This window comes from Anthonomus grandis, chromosome 22, assembly GCF_022605725.1.
Source record: "Anthonomus grandis grandis chromosome 22, icAntGran1.3, whole genome shotgun sequence".
NCBI classification, from domain to species: domain Eukaryota; kingdom Metazoa; phylum Arthropoda; class Insecta; order Coleoptera; family Curculionidae; genus Anthonomus; species Anthonomus grandis.
Window position 1 is genome coordinate 3,991,972 of NC_065567.1, and position 23,070 is coordinate 4,015,041.

A 23,070-nucleotide genomic window follows, 5' to 3' on the forward strand; every position below is an offset into this window, starting at 1 on the left:
GATTAGTTAAATTAACATTATTATATGTGTTGATATATAGCTGAAAATTTCCTCTTTTGAAAATGTGTGTACTTGACAACAGAGAATCGATGAATATGTTTGTAAACAAACACCCCTCTTGCCCCTGTGCACATGTTAACTCAAACAAAGTTGTTGCTTACTAATTCTAGCCTTTCAGTGTTCTAAGCTATTTACTACTCTACGATTTGCCATTGATGCCAACGGTGTCTGAAAAAATCAATGTTAGTCGCATGTTTCTCACTTTAAATTGGTAACATCGGCCTGTCCGCATATTTTATGGCAACAGGAAATGTAAAGTTTCATGTTTCAGGCAAATGATTTTGTCTGTACCTTTAGAATTTTTAGAACTAGGTGTCATAACTTAAAATTATTTCAGAATATAAGAGGGGGGTATGTAAAAGGTTTCTAAGTTCATGTATTTAATCTTGTATTTAATCTTTTTCTGCATTTCTCATAAGTTTTTTACTTGATGCATTTTTCTGCAAAACACATTACGCCTTAGATTCCGAAAACCTGGGATTCGGAATCAAAAAAATCGGTAATTCTGAAAAAACTTCTATTCTAAAAGAAAAATAATAACAATAATAACTAATACGAATTTCTTGAATATCAAATTTCTTCAGATTAGTTTAAAATGCTATCTCTTTATTTGTAGCCATGTGAACGAGTATTGAAGCAGAAGACGCAAGCTCAGAAGTTTCCAAAAATACTGAAAAGTACCCTACTAGAATCACCGGTTGAGAATTTCCGCTTCAATGCCGACTTTGACGATGCTGTCTCGGATTTTGAAAAGGCACTTCAACGATCCAAGAAAAAATTATCGAATAATTTGCCCGATGTTACTGCTGTATCAGGTTTGTGTGTGTATTCTGTTGATAGTAAAAGAGGTTTCGAGGAAATAAAAATACATTATACGAACATATACACAGCATGCAAAATTTTTCGAATAAAGGAACCTAATTTTAATGGATATACTTGAACTTGCAGCGCAGTTAAAACTTTAAAGAAACATAAAATTCAAAAACAATCTCTGACGCTATATCTCTGCTTTTTTAGTTAAAAAAATTATCTAACTGGTTTTATCTTTATTTGCTAATTCCATAAATAAAACACACTTTTTTCCATAGGATTCCAAGAAAAATGTTATTTGGTTATATTCTCGGTGGAGGCTCTAAATGGATTAAATTCGCTAGACCTCTTGAAAAAAATATTTCAGAAAATCGCAAAAATCCGTCTACTAAGACCTTTTGTGATCTTTAAAAATGTATTAAAATTGTTTGTCAACCTCTCCGAAAGGGTGAAACCTAACCCTACTTTCTTTTTATATATGGCTAATGCCACTTGTGGTACCTTGTTGAAAACTCCCTTTAAAATTGAATTTAAATTGAACAAAAAAAAATTTAAATGAAGTATCATTTGGGAAATATTTGATTATTAACTAATAAAATCCCATTACACTTTAAAGTGATTATAATAACACCAGTTCTTAAAAGCGGAGATAAAGTTGTTAATGTATTAATGTGTAATAATTGACTCATTTTAAGTATTAACAACTTTATGAAAATATTATAAAAATGTTTAAAACAAAAAATGGTAAATATTTTAGAAAATAAGGAAGTACAAATTAGTTTTTGATTTTAAACAGTTTAGTTTTAGGGAGAGTAAAGGCACAGAGGATCTCCATTTTTCGAATTTGTCAATAAAGTTAATCTTAATTTACAAAGTCTTAAATGTCATAATAATTAATATAATAATAATAATAATAATAATAATAATAATATTAATAATAATAATAATAATAATAATAATAATAATAATAATAATAATAATAATAATAATAAATCAGATAAAAACCAGCAAAGTATTACACGTAATGTAAGACCGACACGGCCATGCGAAAGGAGACTACTGAAATATATTGAAGATATTAGGCAAGACAACATACATAGCAGAAAACTGTACTCCAGAATAATTTCTAGACCCCCAAACAGAAGTCATCTATTTTTTCAGGTCACTCAAAAAGCTATAAGTCTAGTCACAAAATAACACAAGATAATTTACTCTTTGAACACTCAGAGAATTTTTTCTAAAGCTCAACGTCACTTCTCTAACAAACGCTGCAATTAGCATTTACCCTCCCTTTTACAAAAAAACATCGAGGAGTTCTGAGGCACTTAATCAACAACACCTAGTAAAGGCAACCTCGGCACTGAATGGCTGACTGAAGAACGTGGAAAGTGTCAAACATCATCAAATGGCATTTTTATCATTTTCAGTTAAGGAAATGAGTAACGTCATAAGAAAGCTACATAACTGGAAAGCTCCAGGCCCAGATCACGTCCAAAATTACTGGATTAAGAAATTGTGGGCAACACATTAGCAAGTGACCGACCTTCTAAACGACGGACATACTTATGAATCCTCAGAATTTGACCAATTTTTTAACGGAAAGTACCACTTGCCTCTTATCCAAAGACTGCCAAAACACTCAAGATTCGGCTAAATATCGGCCAATAACATGCTTACCCACACTCTATAAACTAATTACATCTTGCATTACAAAACGTATATTACATTGTGACCAAAATAGTATCATAGCGGCTCAACAGGCGGAATTTACCAGAGGTGCGGACAATCCCAATTATCGTGTCAACCACAAGATCAGACCAAAGAGCCTGATCGAAATCATAAAACTGCTCAACCTTAAGGGAAGCATCTATAAGCTTATGCAGAGGTCGACGCTTTTAGTTTATGTGTAAATAAAGGTAAAACACATTTAGTCCGATAACATGGAAAGCACTCCATCCTTCTGATCTCTGAGATAAATGAATGATCTCGTCTTCCTTACTTAAAATTAAAGTTTCAAAATCCATTTTCCACGTGTACTTCTCCAAAACTCAATACGAAATAACCTAATACGCTCGAAAATATCCAACAAATTTGAGCGCTCCGCTACCTAGTACTCCGCTGATCAAGTATGCGTCGTTCTGCCATCCGCTCTGCCGTATGTCTGGCGGTACATACATATTTAATTTAAGTCTATTAAGCGCACCCCTGTCCTCCCCTGTCGGGCCTCACCGGTCCGCTGTCCGTCTGAAAGGTGGTATTGTTATTGTTTTCCTTGATAAACATAGAATAATTTTCTGACATTTGCCTTTCATGTATCACTCGACTCCCTTTCCACCTAAGATTTTAGGAGTGTATGTCACCCTGTCCAAACGGTTGTAGATAAGGGTGAGATAATATGCTTATTTTTGTTCTCCCTTCGTCTTATAGAAACTGTTTTTATCGTTTTTTTATTCATTTTTTTGTTCCTAATATATGATTTTTTTAAATTTTCTTTTTAAATTGTCACCCTGTATAAGTGTGATTATAAGTTTCTACATAGCATTTAAAGTAACATTATAAGAAAAAGCGATTTTGCGAAATTTAATTTATTTCCAGAAATATTCTGTTTTTTTTTATAAATTTTAGAATTGCATTTATTCAAATACAACTTGCACACCGTTTCTCTAATTAAACCGACCTCGTATTTTGGACCGCTTTCGAGACCCCATACCACAGATGTAAATAGCTCCGCACGGAGCTATTTACATCTGTGCCCATACATTTTATCCTTATCCTAAACACTTATTTCTAACTTTTTGGAATTTTGGAACTTAGGCAAGTTTGGCTAAACCGCAATATTCTTGGTGAATCCCTTAGTCCCTTGGTGAATTATTAAATTAATTTGAGATTTTTTTAAGAAGTAAAAAAAAAAGAACAGAAAGTCGTTTTCATAGAAATTGAGAAACAATTTTTCTAAGACTTCGTTTTAGTTTTTGTAGATAAAATAAATAATTTTCGGAAAGGTTTATAATTAATTTGTTTTTTAAGAATTGCTAATAAGATTTTGAGATTTTCATTTTAGGTTGTTATAAATCAGAGTTTTAATTTATAACTATAAATATTTATCAATGTACCGTGCACATAGGTTTAGTTTATTTATTTTTATTTTATCTAATAATATTTTATGAATTGACTTCATAATAAACTTAAGCATAAGTTATTTCTTACTTTTAGAGTATAATAAAGTTCATTAAATTATTTTATTGTTTTGACATAAATTTAAAAAATGGTCTGATATGAGAAAATATATTATTTGATTCAGTAATTTTTTATAATTTAAAATATTTGTTTCTTATCGCTTATTTCTGATTGATCGTTTTTCAAAAAATATTCACAATTGTTTTCACACTTTGTTTTCTCTATTGTCTACATAAGAACAAGCTTTTAAATACATAAACTTACGATTTTATTCAAATGATTTGATATTTTTATATCGGAAGAAGTGGAACTACTTATATTGCTTTTAATATTTATTGTTTCTATAAGTGTTGATAGCAATTTATTTGAAACTTTAGTTTAATGAAAAATTATATAGTAAAAAAGTTTAGTCAAAATCTAAAGATACCATACTTTTACCAAAGTTTACAGAATATAAGTTAAATCACTCCGCGTCGGCACTTTGACGAAATGAGATCACAAGCCGCCGACCTAAAATATTATTTTTATGAGCCCATATATTATCGTATAGGGGATACCGGTGCAAAATGATTCATATGCGTTTAGTTTTTGAATGCTAGGGGAAAACGGGGCAATATATTATACTCATTTAAATTTATTGTTTATTATGTTTATAAAGGGTTTAAAAGGTTAAAAGTATAGTTTTTTACTATAATGAAATAATAGTTAAACGCTTAATTATTTGGTAATTCAGATTACATAATATACTTATAACTCAAGACTGGGCGGGGGAAAATAAACGAATACTGGTAAGTTACTATAATAAGTATATTTAAAATAAAGTAAAAACACTAATAATTGATAAAATATCGGTTATGAAATTCTAGATCATTACTGTAAATATTTAAGTGTATATCTTATTTATTACTATTAGGTTAGTTAGCTCGGTTTGGTATAAATAAAAAAAATTGTTATTAATATTATTCAATACAATAAAATATTACCCTTTACCGCATTATATTTAAAAGTAGGAAATGCGTGGATCTCTTTCTAAGTTGCATGAGAAAGAGTCGAACATTTATTACAAGATAAGAAAGGGAGGTATCTAGACCCTAAGGCCCTGACATCAAAATTTCAATTGAAATATATCCTTTGATACGTAGACTTTTCTGAAATATACAGTTTTTTGGAAGATAAGTTAGATTAAAACGCACTTGTAATGAATGTAGATCTTTTTTTTTCCAATTATTCCAATAAAAATAAGTAGATTATTATGGATATATTTATAGGTATTGTAAAATAGAGAGTTTCGTATTTGCTTTGCCTGTTCTACATTTTTTTATATCTTGCTTCCTGAATTTTAATGTGAAGTAAATATACTCGATATAAAGTATATAAAGAAACAAAATAGTCTATAGGAAAGTCTTTGCAGCAATGATTGAATTTGATATTTGACATTTGAAAACTAATTTTTTAATTTATTTCCATTTTGCGGATGTTTTGCGGAGAAGCTAAACGCGAAAGATTGTTTTCAAATATATTTTCTAGGGCAACAACATATTCGGTTATTTTTCTACATGGTACTATAAGTCCGTTGTTGCAGGATTAATTACTGTTACTTTAGACGGGATCTGGAGAATCCTAACTTTTATTCATTTGGTTAAAATATTTAAAAATGACTTTATTCTAAATTTTTCTTTCAAAACTGAGACACCCACCATAATTACAATTGCCTTCGACTCTTAATGGAATTCGCCAATATTTTTCATTAAACCACTATCAATATTATCACCATTTTAATTCTTTGTTATTGTTTACAATATGCGGTGCATGGAGAAGATTTCACGGCAATTGAATTGGTCAACCGGTTTACTAAAGCGGACGCCAGTGGCGCCGCGTGTCGAATTATTACGATTTGGCCCGTAATTGTACTTTCCACTAGGCACTCTATGGTTTGCTTATTAGTGACCTATGTATGGGTTTTGGTTGGGCCCATAGCGGCTAAACCCATAAAGTAACGAGTGAAGTTCCTCAATCTCCGGTCTTGCGCCCAGACGTCTTTTGGACTACTACTTAAGCAGTTCCGCGACGCATCTGGGGGTCTTTCCAGCTCCTGCGTCCGTCAAGAGTGTACCGTGCTGCCCGCTGTGACGGAGAGAGGTTTGAAATAAATCTATTATCATCTCTCTCCGCCAGCACCTTTTTTGTTAAAATAACATCTAAAACTAAAATGCATTAGTGTTTCTTCAGTTTCAACGAAATATTTTTGAAGCAGGATGGGTTTTAGTAGTTTGATGCCTCTCGAAACTTCGTAAGTAGTTTTCACCGTTGGTGACATTTTATTTGGTGTTCCGTGTTTCCATTGAGAAATCTCTCTTAGGGCTCCTTAAATATGACAGTGTAAACCGCCAGCCGTGACCCAGCAGTGATGAGGATTTCGCCCTGAAGCCTGAAAAATAATTTCGCCCTTAGCCCCGTCAACACACATCATGCCGTAAGCCCTATGTGGTGAAAAATTGCCCATCGCGGGCTCTCGCCCCCGAAAGAAGAACACCATGGAACTTGACCCGTAAGCACATTCTTTTAATCTTAACCATATTCTTCTTTTGATTTTTTTTGTATGATTTAACATGAATTTATTATCACTTTCTCATTTTAATATTTAAAACTTAAGTAACTATATTTATGGTATAATTATCTACATTAAAACAATTCAATGTTACGCCTTATTATGTAATGCTTCCGAAGTGATCACTGACGAATTCAGGTATCTACCTTTGGGTTATAAACTTGTATATATATATATATTTTTTATTTATTTTTGTTTACCTTTTTAAGACCATCTTGTATATTTACTTATATTTACTTACCATGTAGATTGAACTCCCTGTTTCTGATAAATTAAGCTATTGAGTATGAAGACTTTAATAAACACCCTATTTAAATTAAATTAAGGTGTTTTACTACTGAGTGAGTGAGTGTGACTGAGGCAACTGACCATACAGAGAACCCACGAAGCCGGCCTGATAGGTTCTTTTTTTTTGTTCCATCTTTTAAATTTAACAGGGTTTCTGGAACCTATCAGATCTAGGGAGTTGTTCTTGTTGTTTAGAACTCTTAGACCAAGACTGTCGAACAAACTCAACTCCCTAGAAATAGCCCCTGTAAACCGGATAGTCTTGCCGGGATAATTTTTTTAACATAACAAGATGGCGCCCAAATTTTAAAAAGTTTTCTGGTCAAAAGTTGTCATTGGTCATCCTCACTTATCTTGGGGTAAGACACTTTTAATAAAACAAAAATTTAAATTTATTTCAACAATTTTAATATATATATATAGATATAATTTTTTTGTACATTGGGTATTGCTGCATCTTCTCTAGGGTTGTTTTAAAATTCTCATAGCTAGGTATATGATGATAATTGGGGGTGAAGTTTCATGGAATTGTGATAAATTCTTTTGGGTGTGATGATTTTTTTTAAAGGTTAAGATAACTAAGTTTCTGATATTTTTTTTATTTTCTAATGTATTGTAAATTTTGAATTTGGCGGTGGCTAATGTTCATGGCAAGTTATGTAACAGTATTTTATTTTAAATATCGACATTTCAGTGCATAACATACAGGTGGTGTAATGCAACATTTCATTTTTTTTTGTTAAATATTCACATATTTTATAATTCATTTTTCTAAATTTATGACTGACATATTTTTTTTTTCTCTCCATTCTTTATCTCCGGCTGATAGCATGAATTGTCTTAACTTTCAGGGGGGTGATTTAGTAGATAGTGATGGTGATATTGGGATTATTGTGACTTGGGTATATGAGCATGGACAGTATAGAGATAAAATATGTAGGGACTATAACATTGAATAGCATTCCTTACTATATATAGCTTTCCTGTTATTGACAATAATTAGTTTTTTTTTTTTGGTTTCTTACAAGAAATAATTCTGAGAATTTTTCTATAAACCTTGATAATTTAATTTTAGGCAGGAATATGACTTATTAGTGGTTTTCATATACAAGTACATACTTATTAATAAGGGTTGTTTTAAATAATTTTTTTTTAAATAGGATTTTGTTTTACTGATAGGAAGGTCAGGGTCAACTTTTATTGTTTAATCAATTTAATAAATCTTCATTGAATTTTGTTGGTACTACAGGGTGAAACAATTAGTGGTTCCAAGTAACTTGTCTTATATTATAGGGAGTTTTTTTTTTTCTTTTCCTTTTGCTTTCCATATACTTTTTTTTTTTAATTTTATATACTAGATGCTTAAAAAAAAAAAAAAAAAAAAAACCCGCTCTACAAAGTGGGCGTTTGGCGGAAGTTGGATGACTCAGTGGCGCGAAACATTGGAGTTGTCCAACTCAGTCAATGGGTAGACTAACTTTGTACAGTTAGCTGGTGGTGGTAAAATTCCACTTAGTGCTCTTTTACCAGTATGGGGTGTCTTCCATTAGAACATACCCATACTAAGGCTCAACAAAAATATTTTTAAAAAAATTTATGGAAATTAAGGAAGGAAGGGGAGATTGGATTTTCATTTTTTTATATAGTACTTTTTTTTTGAAAGTTTTTTTTTTTAATTTAATTTCCTTTTGGTAGATTTAATATATTATAGGGTGTTTGAAAGTTTGAAGATTACTTATCTACTTACATTTCATTTTCTAATTAGGATTATAACTTGTTAAGATTTTCTTTTAATGTAACGTTTCAGCTAGACAGGGCTAATTAAATAAATTACTTATAGTAAATCTTTGAGGCGAATTGAATTTTTTTGGGCGAAATTCTTTTGCTGGGCTAGGGGAAAATCGGCACTGCTGGGTCATGCTTACTGTAATACTGTGAAAATATAAATTGTTTTCGAATTGTTTTTCTGAATTTGGAGATTTTTTTAAGAGTGATTTAGGTATAAAGATATTTAGAGCTTATAGAAATAAAATTTAGATAGGTATTTAATATTAGATATTGTTTTTATAGATATATTATTAGGTATAATTATTCTAGGTTGGGGGGGAATCTTACTGAGGTGTTTTACTAATAGTGATTAGTGTTGCAACTCAGTAAAGCGTTTATACTGTCATTGGGATTTTAACGTAGGTTAGGGGCAGTACAAACCCGGGACTTCAGATTTTTTTTTTTTTTAATTTTTTTTTGGAACGGGGTGGGTTGCACTGTGTGCACCGTACCTTGTTAGCGGCTTAGTTGCTCAAGTTACATCACAATACACAATACATACAGGGGACTATAATTAAAAAAAAAAGGAAAGAAAAAAAAAATTTATTATTTTTTTTTTATTTTTTTTGTTTGTGTTATTGGCGGAGATATTTTTGGGGAAAATGGATATAAATAAATTGGAGCTGGACGAGCTTGAGTATGAGCTATCATCTCGAGGTGCTATCACGGCTGGTACTCTTATTGAAAAGCGTCAACGTTTAAGGTTATATTTGAAATTAGAGAAACTTAATAGCTTGCCGATGTTTGAGGTAATAGAATTGGACCCTGATAACGAAGTTGTTATTTGTGCAGGAAAGTGTAATTTGTTGGAAAGTGCTATCTCAGGTCTTAGTGAATTAAATATTAATAAAGAGTATAGTAGGTTGCGGTCTAAGGCCTTACATATCCAGGGTCGTTTCAAGAAGTTATTAGAATTTCATCCTGATTTTTCTGAAGAAGTAATAAGTTTGTCTACTCAGCTAAATTCTATTATTGATAGGTTAGAAATGGCTAAGAGAACCTTGACAATGAGTGTAGAGGAAATTTTGCAGGTGCCGGTTACTATTGAGGCTTCCCCTGGAGAGGACTCCCTTCTGGATCATCCTCTTTCTGTTTCTCAAGCTCAGACAGAAGTCTCACAGCATCTTTCACCCAATGTGATTCCTTCGACGGTATCTGTAAATCCAGGTCCCTCTTGTTCGTTTCGGCCTGCTTCAATTCCGTTTACTCGAACAGCACCAACTTTTTGTGACCACACTTCGACACATTTAGTTCAGTCACTTCACACCATTCCTTCTACGAACGTTATTTCACAGGATCCAGTTAACCCAATAACGTGTTCTTATTATTCCCCATCGAGGAACTATTCCGTTCCTCCACAATCTAATTCCACCTTGAAGCGGAATGTACCCGTGTTTACTTCTGCTAATGCTAATGATGTCACGATTCCGTTAGGTTCCGATGATCTAGCTAAGAGCTTTTCAACAATTTCAAAATGGCAGTTACATTTTGATGGTTCTGGTAGTGTTACCAATTTTATTGAGCGTGTAGAGGAGTTGGGTTTTGCTTGTGGAATATCTTGGAATCAGCTGCTGCATTGTGCAGTAATTTTATTTTCGGACACAGCCTTGTCTTGGTATAGATCTATACGCAGTGATATCAGGTCATGGGAAGAATTGAAATGTAAACTTAGGTCTGCCTATTTATCGTCAGAATATGAGGAGGATATTTGGTGTGATATAAGGAATAGGACACAAGGTCCAGTGGAGAAGTCGGTAATCTTTATTGCACAAATGCGAAACTTGTTTCGAAAGTTACGTGAACCTCCATCCGAGGAAATGCAACTTCGCATTATACGCCGAAATTTGCTCCCCTCATTGCAAAATCAACTTGCACTTCACAATTTCACCAACATCACAGAGCTGGAACTTGCAGCACAAGAGATTGAGAACATCCAATTGCGAACTCAACGCATGCAACCTCCTCCAGTAAACCCTAATAATGTCGCCGAGCCTGAGTTGATGTATCAGCGACCAAGAAACCCTCGTGTACATACAATGAATTCTTCACCGCACCTTCAGAATTCTCGTGGTCCGGTGGTTTGTTGGAATTGTCGTAGTACTGGCCATTTGAGTAGTACTTGTCCACAACCCTTTCGTCGACACTGTTTCCGTTGCGGTCGGAAAAATGTGACTACCCGTTCATGTCCAAATTGTAGTAGGTCGGGAAACCCAAGGGCGAACTGTTAGTTAGTCGAGAGATCAGTTCGATTCCTAAGGTCTCGACTAGTAACCCCAGCTACCCTATTCTAGATTACGCCTTCGCACAGTGCAAGGGTGATGATCGTCCTCATCTCGAAGTCTCGATATTTGGTATGAAATTTATTGGCTTATTGGATTCTGGAGCAAATGTTACTGCTATTGGTTTAAGCATATGGAATATATTACAACGTTCAGACATACAATTGTTATCATCACCTTTTTTTCAGTGCAATTTTGGAAATCATAGTTCTAGTAAAGTGATTGGCGCAATTAACTTACCTATTGTTTTGTATGATAAGGTAGCGGTTTGCAGTGTTTTGGTAGTGGAGAAATTGAGTTGTCCATTGATATTGGGTACCGATTTTTGGAAAACTGTTGGTGTCGTTCCTGATTTGCAAAATGGTTGTTGGTATTTTGGTGTGCCGTCTCAGGACATCTGTATCACTGAAGCCATTATTCCTCAGGAAACTTTAACCCCAGAACAGCGATCCGCCTTGGATAAATTGACTTCAAAATACTTTTCTTTAATGGGTGGTAAGCTTGGTCGAACAGATTTAGTGAAGCATCAGATTAATACTGGTAATGCCCAAACCATTCGTTTGCGCCCTTATAGATACTCACCCGCCACTCTAAAGATTATCGATGAGGAGGTTGATAACATGCTGCAACTCGATATTATCGAGCCATCACAATCTGCCTGGTCTTTCCCTGCCTTAGTAGTACCGAAAGGTAATGGTAAATGGAGATTTTGCGTGGACTATCGAAAACTAAATTCTGTTACGGCTAAGGATGCTTATCCGATCCCTTTTATTGATAGTATTTTGGACAAATTAAGAAATGCAAAGTATCTTACTTCGTTAGATGTTAACTCTGCATATTGGCAAATCGTTGATGAACATTCACGTGATAAAACTAGTTTTTCTGTCCCTGGTCGGGGACTTTATCGATTTAAGAGAATGCCATTTGGGTTGACGAATGCCCCTGCAACTTGGCAGCGATTGGTAGATACCTTATTGGGAGCTGATTTGGAGCCACATGTCTTTGTTTATTTAGATGACGTAATCTGTATTTCTGAGACTTTTCAGCAACATTTAGAGGTTTTGGAAGAGATTTTCCAGAGATTTCATAGAGCCGGTATAACACTCTCTCAGGATAAGTGTAAATTCTGTCGATCCGAACTTAAGTATTTAGGATATGTTGTCGATAAAGATGGACTTCATGTCGACCCGGATAAGGTGACAGCCGTATTGAACATTCCGACTCCAAAGAACACCACCGAAGTCCGACGTGTCATCGGTATGGCGTCCTGGTACAGGCGTTTTATTCCTCAGTTCTCAACCGTTATTTCTCCCCTTACCGCTCTTCTTTGTAAACACAAAAAGTGGAACTGGACCCCAGAATGTCAAAATTCGTTTCAGAACATCAAAAATTCGTTAGTTTCCGCTCCTGTACTTACTTGTCCTGATTTCTCGAAACCCTTTTTGGTTCAGACTGATGCCTCAGCGTATGGGATCGGTGCTGTATTATCTCAAGAGTTTGATGATGGTGAACATGTTATCTGTTACATATCTCGATCTCTGTCTAAAGCAGAGAGGAATTTTTCCACCACAGAGAGAGAACTGTTGGCCATTATTTATGCTTGCGAGAAATTACGACCCTACTTAGAGGGATACTCCTTTAAAGTGATAACAGATCATCATAGTCTGAAATGGATTCATAGTCTGAAGGAACCAACAGGACGGCTTGCCAGATGGGTTTTGCGGTTGCAACAATTCGATTTTGAGGTTATTCATAGAAAGGGCCAAGATCATGTTGTGCCGGATGTTCTCAGTAGAGCTGTGCCAGAGATTGCTAAATTGAGTGTATACCAGGAACCAGAAGTTGCAGATAAGTGGTATCGAAGAGTTTTCAATCAGGTCGTAGAGAATCCTATTAATTATCCCCAATGGCGAATTGAAGGAAATTTACTTTACAAGTATGTGAAATGTTCTTACCCGTCTCTTCGAGATGATGAAGATTTCTGGAAGGAAGTAGTACCCAAGGATCGAAGACGTATGATTTTGGAAGAAAATCATGATCATCCTTTGGCTGGTCATGGTGGTGTCATGAAGACATACGAACGATTGAAGCGTCGTTATTATTGGCCAAAAATGAGAGCTGATGTCCTCCGATATGTTAGGCATTGCGCCAAATGTATTTCGCAAAAGCCCCTCCGGGAGCGACACGGATTAATGGGACAACAAACTCAAGTTTTGAAGCCATGGAACACGATTAGCGTCGATCTTTTTGGGCCCTTGCCTCGTTCTACTCAGGGATACAAATACGTATTGGTCGTCTTGGATACCTTCACTAAATTTCCTTTGTTCTTCCCTCTTTGCTCAGCTAAGGCCCCTATGATTTGTCGTCTTATAGAGGAACAAGTTTTTCTCATTTTTGGTGTTCCCCAATTTCTTATTTGCGATAATGGTGCTCAATTTCGAGGTGAACTTTTTTCCAAACTGTGTGAGCAGTATAAGGTCAATATCCGATATACTCCGGCTTATCATCCCCAGGCCAACCCCGTGGAGCGTGTGAATCAAGTCCTTAAAACCATGTTAAGTTGTTATATTGAGGATAATCATAAGAATTGGGATCGACTTCTACCTAAGGTTGGTTCTGCCATAAGATCTTCGGTGCATGAAGCCACCGGGCTCACTCCCTATTTTATGAATTTTTCCAGAGAATATATGCCCTCGGGCGACCAACACAATAATAGGGATGTTCCCAGTATCACGGTTGGCGACTTTATGGCACGTTCACGTGAATTAAGTAAAGTATATAGGGACGTTGAGGAAAGACTGAAAGCGGCGCATCAGAGATCAAAGAATCGTTATAATCTTCGACGAAGACCAATTAGTTTTGAGATCGGTGAGCGAGTTTATCGCAAAAATTACGATCTTTCTGATGCTAGTAAAAACTTTACCGCCAAACTCGCACCAAAATTTTTGGGCCCCTTTACAATAAAGAAGAAGTTATCTCCGGTAGTCTATGAACTGATTGACGAAAAGCGCAAGTTTAAGGGTGCTTGGCATGTTAAAGATTTGAAAAAGATCCCAAAAGAAGAGCTACTCGTTGATTCCGATTCCGATTAGACTTTATCGATTTTGCTTACTGGTCGGGACGTATGTTTTTTTTTTGTGTTTTACTTATTAGTTCTTTTGATTTTTCAATTCTAATATAATTTCTTTTTCTCCAGTTTCTTTCCTCAAAGCTGTGCGGACTGGGTATTTTGATGTTTTTGCGGTTATTGGATAGTAGCTACCTTGTTTGTTTTTCTCTTTCTAGTGAAGTTTCTTGTGGTAAAGGCCTACCACTTGAAGCATTTTAGATTTCCGATTAGGAATTCTATCAGAAATTACTAGAAATTTTGTGTTATTTGGTATTTCGTTGGTTATTATAGTATTATTATTTCATGAGTCAATCAATTTGAAGTTTTAATTTTTCTGACTTATTTTAATGCTTGAATAGCATTTTTAAATAATTAGATTGTTCGCACATTCTTTACTTCCCTTCCCAGTTGGATGCTTACTTCTCTTCGCATGAGAATTACTTTTCTGGTAATTCTCTTGGGGGAAGAGGGGGAGTTGTTGCAGGATTAATTACGCTTTAGACGGGATCTGGAGAATCCTAACTTTTATTCATTTGGTTAAAATATTTAAAAATGACTTTATTCTAAATTTTTCTTTCAAAACTGAGACACCCACCATAATTACAATTGCCTTCGACTCTTAATGGAATTCGCCAATATTTTTCATTAAACCACTATCAATATTATCACCATTTTAATTCTTTGTTATTGTTTACAATATGCGGTGCATGGAGAAGATTTCACGGCAATTGAATTGGTCAACCGGTTTACTAAAGCGGACGCCAGTGGCGCCGCGTGTCGAATTATTACGATTTGGCCCGTAATTGTACTTTCCACTAGGCACTCTATGGTTTGCTTATTAGTGACCTATGTATGGGTTTTGGTTGGGCCCATAGCGGCTAAACCCATAAAGTAATGAGTGAAGTTCCTCAATCTCCGGTCTTGCGCCCAGACGTCTTTTGGACTACTACTTAAGCAGTTCCGCGACGCATCTGGGGGTCTTTCCAGCTCCTGCGTCCGTCAAGAGTGTACCGTGCTGCCCGCTGTGACGGAGAGAGGTTTGAAATAAATCTATTATCATCTCTCTCCGCCAGCACCTTTTTTGTTAAAATAACATCTAAAACTAAAATGCATTAGTGTTTCTTCAGTTTCAACGAAATATTTTTGAAGCAGGATGGGTTTTAGTAGTTTGATGCCTCTCGAAACTTCGTAAGTAGTTTTCACCGTTGGTGACATTTTATTTGGTGTTCCGTGTTTCCATTGAGAAATCTCTCTTAGGGCTCCTTAAATATGACAGTGTAAACCGCCAGCCGTGACCCAGCAGTGATGAGGATTTCGCCCTGAAGCCTGAAAAATAATTTCGCCCTTAGCCCCGTCAACACACATCATGCCGTAAGCCCTATGTGGTGAAAAATTGCCCATCGCGGGCTCTCGCCCCCGAAAGAAGAACACCATGGAACTTGACCCGTAAGCACATTCTTTTAATCTTAACCATATTCTTCTTTTGATTTTTTTTGTATGATTTAACATGAATTTATTATCACTTTCTCATTTTAATATTTAAAACTTAAGTAACTATATTTATGGTATAATTATCTACATTAAAACAATTCAATGTTACGCCTTATTATGTAATGCTTCCGAACGATCACTGACCTACCTTTGGGTTATAAACTTGTATATATATATATATTTTTTATTTATTTTTGTTTACCTTTTTAAGACCATCTTGTATATTTACTTATATTTACTTACCATGTAGATTGAACTCCCTGTTTCTGATAAATTAAGCTATTGAGTATGAAGACTTTAATAAACACCCTATTTAAATTAAATTAAGGTGTTTTACTACTGAGTGAGTGAGTGTGACTGAGGCAACTGACCATACAGAGAACCCACGAAGCCGGCCTGATAGGTTCTTTTTTTTTGTTCCATCTTTTAAATTTAACAGGGTTTCTGGAACCTATCAGATCTAGGGAGTTGTTCTTGTTGTTTAGAACTCTTAGACCAAGACTGTCGAACAAACTCAACTCCCTAGAAATAGCCCCTGTAAACCGGATAGTCTTGCCGGGATAATATTTTTAACATAACACCGTGTTTAGTTTTACTATATTCTTTATTTTCACAAAATGCCTTTTTTTTTAATAATTTAATTCACTAGAGTTGTAAAATTCTGAGCAAACATCACAGGAACATTAACATTTGTTTAATTAATATCCGGTTACATAAAATTACATTAAACATTACCCTTCGGAGTTTCAAGATTTGTGTAATCATTTGAATGGACTTTAATTGGGTTGAAATTGCTTTTAGATAAAGAAAATGTTTCTCTAATTCAAGAATTTCTGGACTGAGTATTAGTAGAACCTTTTTAATATCCTCCATACAATTGGCGCCATCGGAATGTTGAAAATAACGCAATGCAAACGTTTTTTTGAAGGCCAGATAAAATTAAATGGGGGTTGGATTTTCGACATTTCCAAAACGGTTTCTGATTTGGCCAAAGAAATTCTCCAGAAAATCTTCATTCAGATTCCTAGTAAAAAAATAGTTATATCCCATGCCCTGCAGTTTTTCAAATAAAATACAAATAGCCTTAATAGTCAACCTCCAGAAAAAATAAATTTTAGTTTTTTGTTACATTTCCTCCAGTCGAATCGATTACAACTTCTATTTTTATTAAAAGATCGTCCATTTTGTGTAAAAACAAAATTTGTCTCTTAGTTCCCATAAAAGGCGTTGACATTTTCTAAATTTGATCAGTTTAATATAAAAAAATGCATTCTTTTTTTTAATGAATTCTGCAGTAGGCTTTGCTTCTTCAGGCAGAACATTAATATCAATGTAAGTAAACATGGCTATTGCGACTGACTGAATACTTGCGTTGCAAATTTAATTTTAATTCTTGCAAAATTATTGGGAAAAATGTGTTCGTTAGATAAGTTTGGTGCAAGTCGGTATTGCTTTTGCCTACCAAAATTATAGATTTGTTCCAAATAATGTTTATCTATTTGTTCATTGACAAATATAAGTGTCTGTAAAAAAATATATTTCTTGTAGACTTGATCAAACATTTAAAGAATATCTTTGCCGTCTACAGAGAAATTCGGATTATCTTCAGATAATTTTAACTTCTTCAAAACCAAATACTTTATCTTTTAAAATAACATAGTATAAATGTGATTTAATAGACATTTCATCTACACATAATATACAATCTTTTGTTTTGTCTTCTAAGAGGCTCTCAATTTTGTTACCTCAAATATAAAATCATTAAATCCAGAATTAATTACCCATTGTTTTGTAAAACGTTCATACAAGTGTATACTTGGATGATAATGGAAAAATTTTTGAATTTTTTTTTTGTACGCTTTAGGGCCAAGAAAGTAAACAGTTAATGCAAACTGCTTATATTCATCATTGTATCGCCAGCCCTTAGGTGCTTTATCCAGAAGAGACAGCTGAACTTTTCGAAAAGCCCAGGATTCTGCTGGATAATTGCAGTCCAGAAACTGTATAACATCATCTAGTGTTATTCCAAACTCGAGTTTTTTTTAGATTTAGAAAGTTATTTTCTGAGGCCCTTTATCGCCAAATTTCAATTTAGCTTTTCTTGGCGTTCTTGTGAAATTTTCATGGATGTTTGACAGGGCTTATCTAGAAAGGTAAAAGAAATTACCAGCATATTATTTGTATAAAAGTAACATTTTTGAGTACCTTGCGTAATCTGTTTACTTGTCTGAACAAATGCATCTACCTGAATAGAAATATCCTTTGGGTCGAGGAATTTTGCTTGATATTCTCCCTACCTTACTTACAACTGCATCAGAATTGTCAGCGCCTACAATAATTACAAATAATCCTCGAAAACAATTAATATCCTATGATACAAAAATATATTTCTTTATATTGGATTTTCACTGAAATTATAAAAAATCTCCGTTCCACAGAACAAAAATTTTTAAATAGCTTAGGCTTATTTATTTTTGAGTTTAAATACTATAAACAATGTGACTAAAGACTTATTTGGATGATTAAGTGATGGGGAGAATGCAAAGCAAAAATCAAATTGGCAGAAAAGTATAAATCAACATTTTTCAACGCAAATGTGAATCACTGTGCATACAACACGGCACCAACGGGACCCTGGACACCCCGATTGGGACAAGGGGCGAGGGTATCGCCGACCTTCGCGTAGATTGAGAGTGCGGCAACTTATATAGTATATTCTGTAAACTTTGCTTTTACCAAAAACGAAAAAATACCTCAGGGACTTATATTTTTTCCTTGTTGACAAGGTCCTACTCAGATTTTGTTGCCAGAGGCATATATCTTTGTCAGTAGTTAATAGTTACTAGAATCCTGTATTTTATTAATGTAATGGTTTTAGTACTGGTCTTATAAATCAAAATAAAAGTAAGAAGAAAATTTTTAAATGCATTTTGTTCCAGACCATATGTGTAGAGTACCTTCAATTGGTTCCCTTTCATTACGTTCCGAATGTCTTCCCAATCTACCAAGTAACCAACTCGATGCCGTCAGTACAGAGTCGTTCGGACTGAGTCCTATGGCTTTACAGACGATACGAGATGCGTTAGCTCTCAGTTTGGAAAGAACTAAGCAGCTAGAAAACGAAGTTAAACATATACCCGGTTTACAGGCAAGTATAGAGTGTTTTTCGTATACCAGTCAAGTATTTGTACTTTAACATACATACATCACTTTACAATATACAGAGTTTTTCACTTAAAACTCCGCACGCCAATAACTGTAAAACAAAAATAAATATTTAATTTAGATATTTTTCAAAGTTTAATAAATTCGACGCCTGAAAGAACTAGGTGTCGCGACGCGTCGAAAAATTATTCGATTGCAGGAACTTGACTCAAAATACGCGCATACAAAAGTAGCAAACTTGTTTATTTTAAGTACTCGTTTATGAGTGTTTTTATCGAATTTTAGTAAGCATTTCTTGATTGATAAAAAAATGTAATTAATGCTCATTGAAATTACGAGACAGTTTTACCACTAATTAAAACTCTTTATTTTACTCTCGACACGTGTTTGGCTAACGATATTAGCATCTTCGGGAGAAGATGAAAACTGATTTTTTTTCAACAAGATTTCAGGTATTGTTTCATGTTAATTTCTGAGTACAACTATTTAAGTATGATTTTATATTATTATTTTTTAGCCATTTAGTTGCAATAATATGATAAATAAATTATGTCCATCTGCTCAAACACTACCAAAATCAAACATCTACCAAAAACTTTTAACACATAAGCTTCGGTCACTTGTAAGAAGGTCTTTCTTGTAATAGCGGCACACACTGCACTAATTTGGTTAATCAGATCAGCCATATCTTCAATAGGTTGTTCATAGACCACGTTCTTTAGGTAACCTTAAAGAAAATAATTAATATATATTTAATAACCTTACTGGTTCATTAGTACCAAACCAATATTGGGGTATTGTGTTCAAATACCTCGTCACTATTTTATACATTATATGCAGGCGTTCGATCCTGCTTAAGCCACATATTCGTTCTACTCTCAGGAAGAACTTCTTTCAATAGTTCCGGAAGTATAGTTTGAAGAAATCTTAAAGAGCGATCTGCATTTAAAGTTCCTTCGTAAAAGTGAGGTCCGATATGAAAACCATTTAATATGCCGCACCAAACATTGATGCAAAAAATTAGTTGATTACCTGTTTTTGTAATCCAGCGAGGTTAGTTTTCGGACCAAAAACGATAGTTGTGTCTGTTAACGATTCCATTATTATGAAATCGATTTTCGTCGCTCCATAAGATTTTTTGCATCTTACAAATTTGCTTCTTGGCTGTCCAAATCGGAAAATCTTGTTAAGAAATCAATTTTTCCTAACATATACGCTTGTCTCTAATTTCTGAAGTAGTTATGTTTTATACGGGCGAAAAGAGTTTCTATGCAGAATTCTTCACGAAAAATGTATGGTAATACTGGTATTTTCTTTTATATCTGATAGGGGTATCTTAGAATTAAGAAGCAGAATTTTCATTATTTGTACCGTCTGTTTCTCTTTTAAGTTTTATGAAGCTGTCATATTCTTTCTTAGTTTGACATGCACTTGAAAAGGTTTTTGAATCAGGGATTTTTCTATGCGGATAACCAGGGCCGGCTCTACTATAGGGCGAACTGAGCGGCCGCTCCAGGCGCCGGATCAATGAACTCTTTCCAAAAAAAAATATAGAAATTTTTTTTTTCAAAACCTTTTCTCCCAAAAAAAAATCGATTTTTTTTTCAGAAAAATCCCATTTTTTTATTGCCCTTAAATTTTATTAAAAAAAACATGGAAACCGCTATCAAAAACTTTAAAATTTTTACACCCCATTATCAAAGAACAAGATATATTATGTTTTATGCAAGTTTTGTATCAGCAACAATGTTCGTAGCCGCTATTGCCGCTTTTTGAATTTCGACCAATCCTAGACAAACCCACCCCGCGTGCCGTCGCTTTAAGCATCTAGCAGGTCCGCTCCGCACACGCCGGTAGTTTCGTTAATTTTATTGCATAATAGCAAAACAGAGATTGGATTGCGCAGGTCCTTTTGTGTCATTAATTAGAAATTAGAGCAGAAGTTTAGTGTTTTTGATTGTAAGTACACTCTTTTAATGAATTACCTTATTTTATCGCCCGACACGCGAAAATTTAAAAATTATGTTTGTTTCTTGTGGATTTTGTGAGCTATTTTATTGATTATTATTCTAATAATAATCAATAAAATAGCTTTAGGTAATTAATAATTCATTGAAATTTAATAGATACTTAACGGATATACATAGAAACACTTTTTTTTAAATAAAATTTATTGTTCAAATTTCACCAGTGCCATGTATGCATTTTTTAAAATTTGCGTAGTTTTTTCGGTTTATTTTTTATTAAACACACTACGCCATTCGAGATTTACCATTTAACTTTTTAACGAACGATATTTTAAAATTCTAAAATGACCCTACAGAATTATTGTCATTTATGAAATGTTGAAAACCTTTTTATTTTAAATTTTATTTTAATTTTTTCTAGTTATCGTCAGTTAAAATGACGCAACCGCCTAAAAAATTATCAGGTTATCAAAATCTCAAGCGAAAACAACAGAGAGAAGCTGATGAAGAAAAAAGCGCTAATTAACTTGCTAAATATCTTAAAATCAGAGAAAAATCTTGTTTAAGCTAATCAAAAGAAAGCTCCATACCAGCAATTTCTGAAAGTGTCCCAAATGTTCAAGATGGAGATTCTCATGATGTTCCTCCATCACCTGCGGCAGTAACAACCGAATAATCCCCAAATACAGAAATATCAGAAGATATCGCTCAATGGCCGTTGCCTTTTTCATAAAAAATAATAGACTTTATTATATTACAAGGACCACACAACGGTAAACTGATAGATAAACAATATCCACGCAATGAAAGAGGGCGTCATTTTTCTAATATTCACTTTCGACGGGTCATGTCAAATAATGAAGTTTATGATCGAAAATGGTTGATATACTCAAACTCTACAAAAAAGATTTATTGCTTTTGCTGCTACCTATTTGCCCGGTCTAAGCTTTTTAAACTTGGTAACGTTAGCTTTGATGATTGGTCACATATCCCCAGTACTAAGAGCACATGAAAACTCAAACCAGTTAGCTTTGACCACATGGCTCGAAACATCAATAAGATTAAAGACGTGTTTTGGAATTGATAAAGACCTTCAAATGTTACTCAAAAATGAAGAATTTAGATCGGCTTCTGTTCTGGAAAGAATGGTGGCTATTACACTTTTTTTAGCTGAACATAACTTATAATTTCGTCGAAATAGTGATAAATTAAATACTCCAAGAAATGGCAACTTTCTCGGTTTAGTTCAATTATTGAATTATTGATTATAAAATGAAATAATACATTTATTGGGAACCAAAGTTCGTATCAAAAATGAAAAAGACCAAATATTTTTCAATTATTTTAGATTGCACACCTGATATAAGTCACATTGAACAAATGAGTGTTACTTTTAGATTCTTTGATCTTGATCAATTTTGTGTTCGTGAATGCTTTTTTGCTTATAAACCTGTAACAGATTCTAGCAGAGAGTAATTAACCGGAATATTTTGGGATGAAATTATTGATAAATACGACATTGATATAAAAAATTGCAGAGGACAAGGTTACGACAACGGGGCTAATATGGTGGGACAACACAAGGAGTCCAAAGTCGCATATCTAAACATTTTCCCAGGGCATTTTTTAATCCTTGTGGCTGCCATAGTTTAAACCTTGTGGTTGCTGATGCGGCTAAATCTTCAGTAAAATCAGTATCCTTATTTGGCATCCTTCAACGCTTGTTTGTTTTTTTTTTCTAATTCAACAAAGAGGTGGGAAGTTATTTCAAATCATGTAAAGAACTTAACTCTAAAAAAGCTATGTGAAACGAGATGAGAAAGCAGAATCAGCAGTTTGAAAGCAGTGCGATATCAATATGCGGAAATAAAAAATGCCCTGGAAAAAGCTTATCGAGTGGCAAATGATGCAGTAGCGAGCTCAGAAGCCAAATAGCTGGCCGAAAATCTAGAGAAATTTATTAGGTATTTGAAACAGTGCGTTCCAGAAGAAAAAAAACCCTGTTTTCGTATGAACATAAAGATGAGTCGCCAAACGACCCTAAAACATTATTTAAAATAAATGTTTTTTATCCCATGATAGACACTGCTATAAACTCAATAGAGTTACGATTTACGCAACTTACTGCAATGAGCAAAATTTGGTCATTTACGTATAATCTAAAAAACACAGATGAAAATTTAAAAAAATCCTGCCTTAATTTAGACAAAATATTAAAACATGACCAAGACTTCGATATTTCGGGATTGGAACTTGCAAACGAAATCTTGTATTTAGGGAGATTTTTAG

At 34.0% G+C, this 23,070-nt stretch overlaps 1 protein-coding gene across 5 annotated transcripts in view; it reads left to right on the plus strand.

Moving 5' to 3' along the window:
• LOC126749060 (M-phase phosphoprotein 8) overlaps window positions 1-23,070 on the plus strand; it is a 167,031-nt gene that overhangs the window by 117,403 nt on the left and 26,558 nt on the right. For 3 of the 5 annotated variants that reach the window (XM_050458671.1, XM_050458672.1, XM_050458673.1), the window contains 2 exons: window positions 677-875; window positions 18,589-18,801. In XM_050458671.1, coding sequence (XP_050314628.1) covers window positions 677-875; window positions 18,589-18,801 — 412 coding nt within the window. Of the gene's footprint in view, window positions 1-676; window positions 876-5,656; window positions 6,338-10,228; window positions 15,347-15,415; window positions 15,605-18,588; window positions 18,802-23,070 lie in introns of those variants that run through there. The other 2 variants (XM_050458674.1, XR_007664870.1) reach the window with 2 other exon arrangements.